General features: G+C 42.4%; 1 protein-coding gene across 2 annotated transcripts in view; it reads left to right on the top strand.

The window, feature by feature from the left end:
- wwox (WW domain containing oxidoreductase) overlaps positions 1 to 12,500 on the top strand; it is a 161,863-nt gene that overhangs the window by 38,982 nt on the left and 110,381 nt on the right. For both annotated transcript variants that reach the window (XM_060886687.1, XM_060886690.1), the window contains exons 6-8: positions 2,574 to 2,662; positions 8,907 to 9,092; positions 11,725 to 11,989. In XM_060886687.1, coding sequence (XP_060742670.1) covers positions 2,574 to 2,662; positions 8,907 to 9,092; positions 11,725 to 11,989 — 540 coding nt within the window. The remainder of the gene's footprint in view (positions 1 to 2,573; positions 2,663 to 8,906; positions 9,093 to 11,724; positions 11,990 to 12,500) is intronic.

Below are 12,500 nucleotides of genomic sequence, written 5' to 3'. Positions count from 1 at the left end.
GGTCCCTCTCACACCCCGGCCCCAAATAGATAAATGGTTTTCAGAGGGGACGAGTAATTTATCAACGACAGTCTGCTGCTCTCTTCTGTGCTCTGTTGATTGCTTGTGCTCGGCGAAGACTGTAAGGAAAAGGAAACCATGGAGTGCATGTATTCTTAATCGGTTCAGCTAATGGATAGCGGTGGCGAGTTAATGAGAGAAGTGGAGAGATGGAGGGAGTCATACAGTATAGGGAGGGACAGAGTGAAGGGAGAAGTAGGGAGGGCACTTTGGGTAAGTGCCTTTATCTTTTCCAGTAAGCTATTGAAAGACAACCTTGAAATTCAGAAAATTGGAAGCATCAGGAAGCCGGAGATTAACGTTTCGTACCAGACTTGTGCCCCAGTTTGGTACAGTGCATCTTGCAACGTCTTACTCTGCTTATGGAAAACAGTTGTCTTAGTCATTTAGTCATTAGTCTTCATGTCTGTGCTGTGTGTTTCTCACCAGCTGTTGTTTCTTGTGCTGCAGTGTTCACACAGTAAGGCCTGACAAGCATGGCTACTGAAGCCTGACTTAAAATAAGTCATACACGTACTGCATCTACATTTCTTTTTCCAGTCATTAGTCTGATCAAATGGTGATCTTTTTTAATCTGTCACTCTTGTTCACAAAGAGGCCTCAGGCTCCATGCTTGACTTTTAAACATTTTTTATGTCCATCAGCAGATTTGCAGTACACTTCAATTCAAAGTGTCTAAAGTGTCTAACATTTCTTACCTTGTTTTTTTTTTTTTTTTTAAAACTAGCACCCGTACACATGGCCACCCGTAAACTAGCACCCGTACACATGGCCACCCGTAAACTAGCACCCGTACACATGGCCACCCGTAAACTAGCACCCGTACACATGGCCACCCGTCCTTACATCACCTTAATTACACAATATTTCAGCAGGGATGCACAAATCTCACTTTTTCCACTTCTGACATTACCAGTGTTAGTGACAGTCCGGTATTGTTGTTGATATCAGAGCGTGATATTAGATCGGGGTTTCCACAGAGACCACGCTGTGATATTATGTTCTGAGTCTGGCAGACATTCAGAAAATCCAGTCGACACCGAGCATGTGGCAGGGTTACGTCAGCTATCTGTGCCTCGTTCTGTCTGGAGATTTCAACAACTTAAGCTCATAAATGCCCTCGCTAACAGTTCCAGTCCGGTGCACCAGGGACTAAAGCTAATTCATCCAAAAAAAAGGCATGAACGGCTAGTAGATGTATGTATGAAACGTTGGAGAAAGTCGGAGACGACTTCGTATCTGACTCTTATCTGTGAGATCTGACATTTCTGCCCAGAGTCCCAGATACCTCAGTACCAGGCTCCGGTCACCTGATCATGCAGCTGTATAACTCAGTTATATAAAAAATTTGCCAGACTGCTATTTTTGCATCTGTTTATATTTTAATGAGGTTTGGAGCCTGTGTGTATGAACAGACATGATGTTGGCGTCCTCCCGGCGCCGTACACTTATAAGGTGCTATAAAGAACTAATTGCAGTGTACTTGATTAATGCTAGTTACCGGCTGACTGACGGCTCGTTGCCGCACAGGAGGTGCTGAGCTAAAGGGTTTTTTTTGTGTTAACCAGCTACTATACTGTATGTGGCATGATTAAAATGCCCTGTGTCTCTTAAGCCCACCGTAATATGAGCAGAGTTCAGACGCTCATTCATCAACCAACTCCCTCTTCACAGATGCTGCTAGAGTCGAGACTGAACCTCCTAAAACTGACATCAAGCTGATTTTAGTATTTTACTGTACAGTGTTGCTTCACATTGTATGATGGAATGGATATGAATAAATATCAGTTTTATAGAGAAAAGGCATCTTGAGGAGTGAGTTTTATCTGGCAAAAGTCCACAGCATTCATTCATTCATCCATTCATTCATTCACTCCTCCATGCCTCAGGGGACCTGTGTTTGACCCATGACCTGTCAGTGTATGATTATATCTTTTGGAGTGATTTATATGCCTTTCTTCTTATTGATTGTGTTACAGAGCGATCAAAGGTAAACTTAAAAGCTAGTGCTGAGCGGTACCATTATTGCAGATTTGGCTTTTTTCATCCATTATTTATTCCTGTGAGCCTATTCTATATGCCATTACAGACTTCATAAGAGCGCAGGTTTCTGCAAGACCTCACTGCTCACTTAATGTAAATACTGAATGGATTCAATACGGTGAGTGTGGGGAATCATAAAAGTGCCATAAAAAGCCTATGGAGATGCTATCCAGCCGCAGACTGTCCAACTCTTCCTGGTGGAAATGCATTCCTGATTTACTGTAGCGGATAGAGAGTTGATTTAAATGTGGGCATGTCAGTATATCAGTGGCTAAAGCCTCACTGCCGTATAGCACCCAGAGTAATGCACAGGTGGGAAATGTCGGAGGAGCTGTAACTAGTGGCCTATGGCTTAGTGCATATAATGATGGATGATAAAGATGCTGAATGTTTTGATGGATGCCTAAGATGCTCTGTGTTTCTGCCACCTCTCTCTCTCTCTCTCTCTCTCTCTCTCTCTCTCCATCCAGCACAAAGCTCGTGTTGAAGCCATGATGCTGGACTTGGCATCATTGAGAAGTGTCCGAGAGTTTTCAGAGGCCTTCAAAGCAAAGAAACTGTAAGTAAATCAGTTCCAGTTTTATAATGATGAAGATGATGTTCACAATCGGAAGCGCATGTTGTATTTGTAACACTAATTATTTAAAAATGAAAAGCATTAACGCATCCCAACGCCCTAAAGAGAGTCCTGCACATAAAACAAAACAGTCTTAGGGGTTTAGCCAGGCTTTTCTAGAGAGCCATTAGCTCCATTTGAGCAGTGGTCTGAGTCCAGGGTTAGAGCCTGACCCCAACAAACTCACTTGCTTCCTTTCCCTGACTCCATTACCGAGCTATCAAATCAGCGCAGGGCCAAAAGGTCCAGCCTCTCTCATCATAAGCTTCCCCTCCCCACTCCCTGGTCAATAAATAAGTATCTCAACCTTACTGCATAATTCCATCAATCTCATCTCCGCAGATTTTGAAGTCCTTCACAGTCTCCCAGTTAAATCAATTACTGGCAAGGCTTTCATGAAGTTACATTACATGACGGAAGGCAAAGGAATAGTGACATTGGCTTTCAAAGACAGGCTGTATAAAGAAAAGAAAAAGCCCACAATGCTTGTGTTTTTTCCTTTTATTTAACATAATGGAACAAGACAATTTTGTGACAATCACCAGAGAGACTTTTATTGTAAACACAGTAATATTAGTGTGTTTTTAGCTTTAGGCCTTATGTCATATGATAGCAACTTGTAATGTTAAAGATTTGCCAGTTCCTCATTTTTTTTTGCCACATAACAGTTATGATAATATCAACTCCAAATATGTGGCGATTTGTATAAATAGATATACAGAAGTAAAATATATAGATTATTGTGTGACAATAGAATTCTCTGGCTTATAATATTTCTCTGAAAGTGTTGGTTCTACAGCTTTATGCTGGAGGACCATTTTGCGACCGAGTGATTCGCCACATCAGCTTTCCGTCCTTAGCTCTACCGAGGTGTTTCTGTCATGTGGACCTTCCTTATTTTCTCATCTTCGTCCGACAGAGAACGTGGTAGAGGTGACTGTTGGTAGTTGTGGTTGTGGTGGTATCGTTCTCGCCAGGCTCTCAGGGGATTGCAGGGCTCATCTGGCCCCAGGCAGGCCCTCAGGCAGGACACTGCTGCCTGCAGCAGCCGCTTGGTCAGCAGCCAGAGGCCTTGAGGTGACCGTCACCCTCTCCCCAATCCTCTGCCTCGCTCCCCCACCTCGCCATCTTACCACACTCCTGACACGCACTCTGCTGTTCGAACCCTAATGAGGCCGTATCGGTCGTCATTCGTAGTTGGCACACTTTCAGAATGCAGTTGACCCAAAATGAGAGTAATTGAATGAAATGTGAGGTGAGATGAATTTATAGTATTTTTCATGAGTCGTGTCATACTTCAGTGTTATTGCACTACTTCTTTGTGGTGGAGGCGTCTGTAGTAGAACACTTTCTCTACTCTGTCATGGCTGAGTGAAGGAAGCGACAGCCTGGTTCTTGCAAATTTCTTTCCTCTCTTTGCCAGAAGCCCGCCACTAAGATCAGCTCTCTGGCTGCTCTAATGGAAGCTGATGGCATTTAATAAGAGAGAAAGATTAAGCCATTAGTCCAAGGCCATTTGGGACCCAAATCATTTACTTGGCCCAGTGACCCACAGTGAGTGTGGAGATGGGGTTCAAACATGGCCTTACACACATGCAGACCCATCTGACTTCACCGTAAAGCGGCCTCCTGTTTAATCCTGAGCTGAGCTTTAGCATGAGCTCATCTTTTGCTGAATACTAAATGAAATGAATGAGTAAAGAGAACAGAAATGTACTTTCTGCCTTCTCCCGCTCCAGATTGTATTCCACTGAGATGCACTAGTGCAATTTCTTGTAACTTAACTATTGTACTTGTCAGCCACACCCACTGCACCGGAACCCCCAAGCATGATCTGCTCCAGGTTTTAAATGAAGGCAAGCTTGTATTTCTTTGTAAGTTATTCCTAGATTATTGGTGAGTATATGTGTGTGTGTGTGTGTGTGTGTGTCCCAGAGGAAGAAGAGTAGATTAATTCGCATCAGAATAGGGAGCTGCTGAGGTGTGAATGGCAGCAGGCAGCTGGTGAAGGTGCCTCCAACCCCCTATTTCTGCTTCCAGCAATTACACACAGTAAATGTAAATGTCCATGCTTTTCTCAGACGTTTCTTTCTCTTGTTCTCTTTGTTCTTCTCACTATATTACACACAAGGCTTGCATGTTGGAATGATTTAATCGTTGTTACGTGATATCCACGGTACACAGTGACGTTTGCTCAGGTCGTATAACACGACCAGCTAAACACGACGGGTCGCTATAACACGACGTTTGCTCAGGTCGTATAACACCTTTACAGTATGTATTTTGTGTAGTATTGGAGAAAAGCTAATAAACCTTTACAGTAGCAGCAGAACAGTGACAAAATGTCGGCCGTGTGAGCGTAACAAAACTCATTTACATAGAATTTTATTCTATTCTATCGTGTGCTTTTACTGTTTACTGTTTCAGGTGTGCTGCTTTGGAATCGGCTCAAAATCCAGCTGTGAATTCACGCAGTTCCCGACTGCACAGCTGTCAGTATTATTACACCTTCCCTGTTTAAAGCTGAAACGGTTTAAACGCTCACTTTCCCGTCTCTTTACTCTTCGGAATGATTAAATCGTGCGTTTTTATTTCAAATGGTCAATCACAAGCAGGGAAAAAAGAACATCACAATCCTTTTACATACACACGTGTAGAAATTATTTTCCTCTGTTCCTGTGTAATTAACTTTGGCACAATGTTTTTACTGTTCTAGTAAAGCACGGTTCTTGCACATGGTGTTTTATTATCTCATACATACAGTGGAATGTCCTCCATTTTTGGGGTAAAACTCCTCCTCATCGCACTCGCTGCTTGTACATTAGATGTCTCTCCATGGTAACATTATTACCTTGATGAGCTCTGAATATCAACTGCCAAGTCAGGGATGCAATCTAATTTAGCCCTTACTGTAAAAAAGTGTGTTTGTGCGTGTGTGTGTGCTTGTGTGTGTGTGTGTGTGTGTGTGTGTGTGCGTGTGTGTGTTTTAAATCTGTGCTGTTACACCAGTCCTTTGTGTAGACTATAAACCGAGCCCCTTAATAGTAGGTGGCCAGAGTAGAGGGAGAAAAGGTAATCACTCTTTTATGTGGGGAGATTATTCTCAGGTCAAAGGTCATGCCCTGGGGGTTCTTTTAAAGTAAATATGTAGGATTATTTCTCCCCGCTCCCTCGTTACCGCCCCCGCTAGCCCAGCATGTAAATTGCACATCTGCGGCTGACCCCCTCGATCGCGTTAATAAGTTTAAAGGGAGTTTTTACATTATGTGGGCTTGCCTATTAAAGTCGTTTGTTAGCTTTTTGCTTATGAGGACAGACCTGGCAGGGAGCTGTATTAAGAGAGTGAGGCTGCTGTAAAGGCATGTTGTTAAATCACAGGCCACACACCAGGAGAATTAGCCTGAGTTTATGGGGCAAACAGCAATACATGGTCCTCTCTCCCACCGAGGCTCATTCAATCAGCCACCTCATATCTGAAACCTGACGTGAGGGTTTGCTTTACTGTAGGGACACGATCCTGTTACCTGCCTCTGAAGTCTTTCCCTGTCATCATCATTAAGGGGAATTTCATTTTCTTTTCCTTTATCTTTAGGCGCTGACAGGAAATGCTGCTCTTAAACACGGTGGATAAATAATTCATGTTAACCGTGTTGTGTTAAAATCAAGGTTTGTTTAGAAATAAATAAATCTAATTCATCTCTTTGGGAACGGCGTCTGGTCTCGTCATCGTCGTCGTCTTTCGCTGCCCGTGGGATCAGCGCTATGCACTTCAGTGGTAATCACAAACATGTTCTTCTTCCATTACGTGCCTTTCAACCAAAGCGTGAAAGTCATAAAGTTTAATAGTATTCAGTGAGAAGTCCAATCATCCCTCCTCTGACATCATACGTCATTAAGTCTCATGTGGAGTCAGTCTGTGGGTGCGAGAGTCTACCTCCAGAGAGCTGCTACTCCTTATGAGCCCTTTCTGTTAATCAGGCTTAAAGTGATCGAAATTCCTGCTGGTGTTTAATAGTTATCGGCCTTTCACTTCTATTCCAGTCTGCCAGTGCGGAATCTTTAATCGGTATAAACAAATGAATTATTTTATCACCGCCAGTCTGATATAAAATGAGTCAGGGCACAAATGGCTTTGGGTTTCAGTGCTGGATGTTTTTAGTTCTGTTAGAAAAAAAAATGTACAAAGAATTTGAGTGGTTGAAGATAACTGCATCAAATATTAGCTTATAAATATTCATTAGGGGAATCACAGAGACATGAACATTTGTATGAACAAAAACAACAAAGTTTTTGGAACTTTTTTATGAATACTTTGTCCCTAAAATACTAGGAGCAAACAGAACTATGTATGAATCTTGTCCAGGATCTTCCTGCAAAGATTTTAGAGGTTTAACAAATAAATCTACTTGGTCTTCCAGTCCTGATGAAAACCTGTGTGTGATTTCATTACACAGTTATTGTCGGGCGTCGATGGTTATTGTACAGCTGTTTATATATCGTTCCATTGTGAAATTTACATATTAGCTGAACTGAACCTTTAAAAGTCGCTTTAAGAACTTAGTATATAGTAGAAACTGTACAAAGTTTCCCAGGTGAAGGGTTTCCTCAGGCTGCCACACACATAGGAATTAATAGTAGAATTGTTGTAAGGAATTTATTTTATTTTTTCTGCTTTAAGCCAATCTTCCCCATGATCTGCGAGGCAGTGTGTGGTTTACCGTGACACTGTACCGCACACTTCCTACATCCGCTCGCTCTTGCGCTGATGCAGACGACGGTGTTTCCTCTCTGAACCCGGGGGGAAATGCATCATGCATTCCTTTTTTTAATGTCATAGAGAAAGCTCATTATAGTAGGCGAATAACAATTCCTCCATTAATTTTCCAGCAACCAGTTTTTAATTAATAGTGCAGGCAGTTTTAAACACAGAGTACACAAATTGCCTCTGGCTCTCATAATTAATTCTAATGGAAGAAATTAAAAATTGGTGGGGTGGATTCAGATTGTTCTGCGGCAACACCAAGGGTTCGAGACCAGTGGAGCGACTCTGTCAAAGGCAAGGATCTTCCAGCGGTTTGGATCTGGAAGCTTTTTCAGGATTGACAGATGTTCCTGGATGTGAGATGACCTTGTTTTACTTATATCCTGGTTTATGTGTTGACAGGAGCCCGTCGTTTCCCTACATTTTGTATTTATGTTTATTGAATATATATTTGACTTGTGTATGAAGCAGGTCTGCTCATGGCACGTTGTGAATGAGATCAGCATATCGGTGTTGTGTTTTTATTCTCATTAGTAGATGATGTTATAGAATTGTCTCATCTGATGATAAACACTCATACGAAGCATGTTCTGAATTAATTGTTGATGCGACGTAATTTAGTTGTATGCGATTAGCAGGTCGTTACATGATGCGCTAATTTAAAGTAGAACACATGAGTCAAATTGTCCCGTTTTTAGAGGTAATTTAAGTGTTTGTAATTTAAGATAATTTGCGTAACAAACTCTAAACACCGGTTTCAGTATCATTAAAAAAAATAAGATTTCAGTCATATCAAGAAATGTGCAGCCTTTCTATGAATGATGTATTTTAACTTTAGGTCCTGTAAGACATTAACGTACTCATGTGAGGACATACGAGCGAAAGTGATGTCCTAAGATGCCTCTGTGAAGTAGCTCTCTCCTTTCTTCAAGCTGATTTAGCAGATCCTACAGAGTGGCTGCAGCTCCAGCTGGATTCCAGCCCAGATGTCAGCTGACACCATTAGCTGCTTTCTCGCACCCGCTGCCTTTCCTCTCTCACCTTTCACAGCCATTGTCCTACCTCTTTCACCTTTCTTCCCTCTTGTGCTGTTTTCTCTCTCTCGGTTTCCACCAGAACAGCGCTGCACATCCTGTGCTGTTTTCAGGGAACCGGATTATTTTTAAACTTGCTATTTTGGGTTTTTAGCACTGGGTTCTATCAATATCACGGTGCAAAAATAGTGAACATAATTGTCAACTGTTATTTAACTTTTTATTTCTTGTCGGGAGCTCCTAATTTTTTCTTCCGGAGAACGGCTTTTAAATTATTGTCAGGAACAATTTAAACAAATGTCATGTTTCTATAACAACTAGCTGAATTATAGTGTTATTTGTAACATGTGTGTGTGTGTGTGTGTGTGTGTGTGTGTGTGTGTGTGTGTAGGCCCCTACACATCCTGGTGTGTAATGCGGCGGTGTGTACGCAGCCATGGTGTTTGACGGAGGACGGCTTGGAGTCTACCTTCCAGACCTGCCATCTGGGCCATTTCTTCCTGGTGCAGCTGCTGCAGAACGTTCTGCGGCGTTCAGCTCCTGCCCGTGTGGTTGTGCTGTCCTCTGAATCTCACAGGTCAGTGCTTCCTGTTCTCTCTCTTCCCTCTTTTATAGCCTGAGCAAGCTAAATCCTGCCATCCAACAGGGAAAGAAATGATGCTACATATAATATGAGTTGATGTGTGTCATTTTGCCTTCAGTCTGCCTTTTACAAATGTACAAAATCATTTCTAAAGCGTTTGTGTGGAGTTTTACTGAGTAAAACAGTCAGACAGGTGTGAGAGCAGAAGTCAGAAGAAACGTTGAGATTTGGAGATAGAAAGTGTTTAGTGGCTTTTAGTTTACACATATTGCTGACACACAGCAGCTACACATACAATACATTTCTTCTCCCTCTTCCTCTTTTAAGGAAACTCTTAAACCTCTTAAACGTCCTCCTCACTTCTCCTAACACTGTGTGACCTTATGAGCTCTTTTAAGGGATAAGATGCTTTATGAAGAACTTTTATCTTTACTGGGATCTTCTCTTTAATGTTAAGGGGAAACGCAACATTTCTAAGAAATGTCTTCGAATTACGTCACGAGGATAAACTCATGAAAGTGTTCTGTAGCGATTAACAGCTTTCCAGATGTCAATCAATTCAGGAAATAAATGTGAAAAAAAAAGTGATTCCTAAGGAGCAAGTTTAAGAGGAACCAGACCAGAGCGCATGAGTACGAGGTGTTTCCTATAAACACAACACACACACTACTGGTGCGGCAGAGAAGGGGAGATGTTTCACAGCAGTCTTAATAAATAGTTGAGGGTGATGGAGAAAAGTCAGTATAATGGCAGGTGAAGCAGAGAAGGAAATTGGTGCTGAGTTTTGGGGGAAATAAACCTAAGACCTGCCCTGGATGTTTCCACAATGCATCAAATCTCGATAAATGAAAAACGCTATTACAAACTCAAACACTCCCTCTGTGTCCCTCAGTGAGCATCTTTTGTCACAACAGTACAGGAGCCTTGTGCTACAGGCCTGAAGCAGCAGAGAAGGGGAAAGAAGCAGCCTGCAGATGCTGTTTGTTAATTAACCAGATATATAACATGCCAAACCACAGCCCAACATGGGCACATGGGGCTTGTCAACAGCAAATGGAACAGTTTGATTGGCTGCTGCATAATGACTTTAGTGAAAATGTAAATGTTTACTCTGTTTGGAGAGACAGAGAGAGAGAGAGAGAGAGAGAGAGAGAGAGAGAGAGAGAGAGAGAGAGAGAGAGAGAGAGAGAGAGAGAGAGAGAGAGACACAGAGAGAGACAGAGAGAGAGAGACAGAGACAGAGAGAGAGAGAGAGAGAAAGCGAGAGAGATAGAGAGAGAGAGAGAGAGAGAGAGAGAGAGAGAGAGAGAGACACAGAGAGAGACAGAGAGAGAGGGAGAGGGAGAGAGAGAGAGACAGAGAGAGAGAGGGAGAGACACAGAGAGAGACAGAGAGAGAGAGAGAGAGAGAGAGACACAGAGAGAGACACAGAGAGAGACAGAGAGAGAGACAGAGACAGAGAGAGAGAGAGAGAGAGAGAAAGCGAGAGAGATAGAGAGAGAGAGAGAGAAAGAGAGAGATAGAGAGAGAGATGAGCCTGGAACAATTAGACATAAACTCCTTGGGAGAAAGAATTTTTTACAGTAAACTCTCTCCAGGCTTAAACTACACACACACACACACACACACACACACACACACACTCGTGTACATATACACACAGCTTTGTGTTCATGAAGCCTTGTCAAACATCTGGTGTTTAACAGCTCATTCGGAGCCAATTAAACAACATCATGTCACAGCTTTGATTTGCATTGAGCTAAGTCAGGTTGTATCAGTGCTGCAAGCGCAGGCCTCAGTTACAGCACACTTTTGTCTTTTTGTTTAAACACTAATTCTGGTATTTTTTTTTTAGCTTAATTAGGTTCAGGTTTTCTGTAACATTTTGTAAGAAGATTTTTCAGAATGTTAACCTTGAATATTAATCAGAATTCTGTTAGCGTGCTGTTCAGTGGAAAATGAGGTTATTTCTACTGAGTTTCTATCTATTTATAAAATATAGATTTTTCATGATGATGTGAACACAGTTACCTGAGCCTGGTATCTGGTCCTAGATGGGACGCATGTCCTGTATGTGGCCATGTGACATGCTGTCGTCACTGCCACTGACACTTACCACTGTTGTGAAACAGTAGCTCAAGAAATTGGTGTCCATAAAAGGGGCATTTGGGGGAATAGGGGCTTCTCATTAAAATCAGGGCTGCAGTTATGAAAAAGTTTGTAACGTGAACATCGTCTGCAGCTTTTATCGTATGATTCACACGGTTCACTGACGATGTTTGCCTTCTCCTCTAGCTTGAATGCGGTGTGCTGTATTTCACAATACCGTTAAATTGTCCTCTACCATCATCAGTAAAGACTGAAGCAGTGAAAGGGGTTTATATTAGAAAATAACAGAACAATCAACCATCAACAAAACACTACAGAAGATATTTTACACGTTGTAATCTGAAACGAACAATATTGCTTAAAAATAATTCTGATACAGATCTTCAGTCACTCCATCCAGGGTGTATCCTGCCTTGATGCCCGATGACACCTGAGGTAGGCACAGGCTCCCCGTGAGTGAGTGAGTGAGTGAGTGAGTGAGTGAGATCTTCAGTCTGGTCTTGCCCTGTTGTTGTAGGTTCACGGATCTGGTGGACTCTTGTGGAAAGGTGGATCTGGCTCTGCTCTCACCACCTAAGAAGGAGTACTGGTCCATGCTGGCCTACAACAGGGCTAAACTCTGCAACATCCTCTTCTCCAGTGAGCTGCACCGTCGCCTCTCTCCTCACGGAGTCACTTCCAACGCCGTGCACCCTGGGAACATGATGTATACATCCATCCACCGCAGCTGGTGGCTCATGACCTTCCTTTTCAATCTGGCACGTCCCTTCACCAAGTCCATGGTAAGGACCAGCTGCTTCTCTACATATCTTTACATCTTATCTTTACTTCTCTAAGACAGTGTTTGCTGTAAGGACCAGAATACGATACATCAACATACACATGATTTACCTGCAGCGATCAATCTGATGGCTACAAGTGACAACATTCCATTAGAGGGAGATTTGATGTTTGTGTTGAACATTCAGCAGGTTATATCATACAAGAAGAAGTAGAATCTTTGCCATGGATCTTTTGTGCTCCTCTGTCTTTACTCTCATTGGTAGTCGTTGCACAAAGTCAGCCCATCTTTGTATCAGGTTTACTCACGTTATAACTCATGTTATAACATCTAGTTTAACTTTGGCTAGTTTAACTTTGGCTAGTTTAACACAGGCTAGTTTAACACTGGCTAGTTTAACACTGGCTAGTTTAACACAGGCTAGTTTAACACTGGCTAGTTTAACACCGGCTAGTTAAGCACCGGCTAGTTTAACTTTGGCTAGTTTAACACCGGCTAGTTTAACTTTGGCT

The sequence above is a fragment of the Tachysurus vachellii genome, chromosome 14, assembly GCF_030014155.1.
Source record: "Tachysurus vachellii isolate PV-2020 chromosome 14, HZAU_Pvac_v1, whole genome shotgun sequence".
In the NCBI taxonomy this organism is placed as follows: Eukaryota; Metazoa; Chordata; class Actinopteri; order Siluriformes; family Bagridae; genus Tachysurus; species Tachysurus vachellii.
This window is presented reverse-complemented; position numbering and strand designations above follow the sequence as displayed.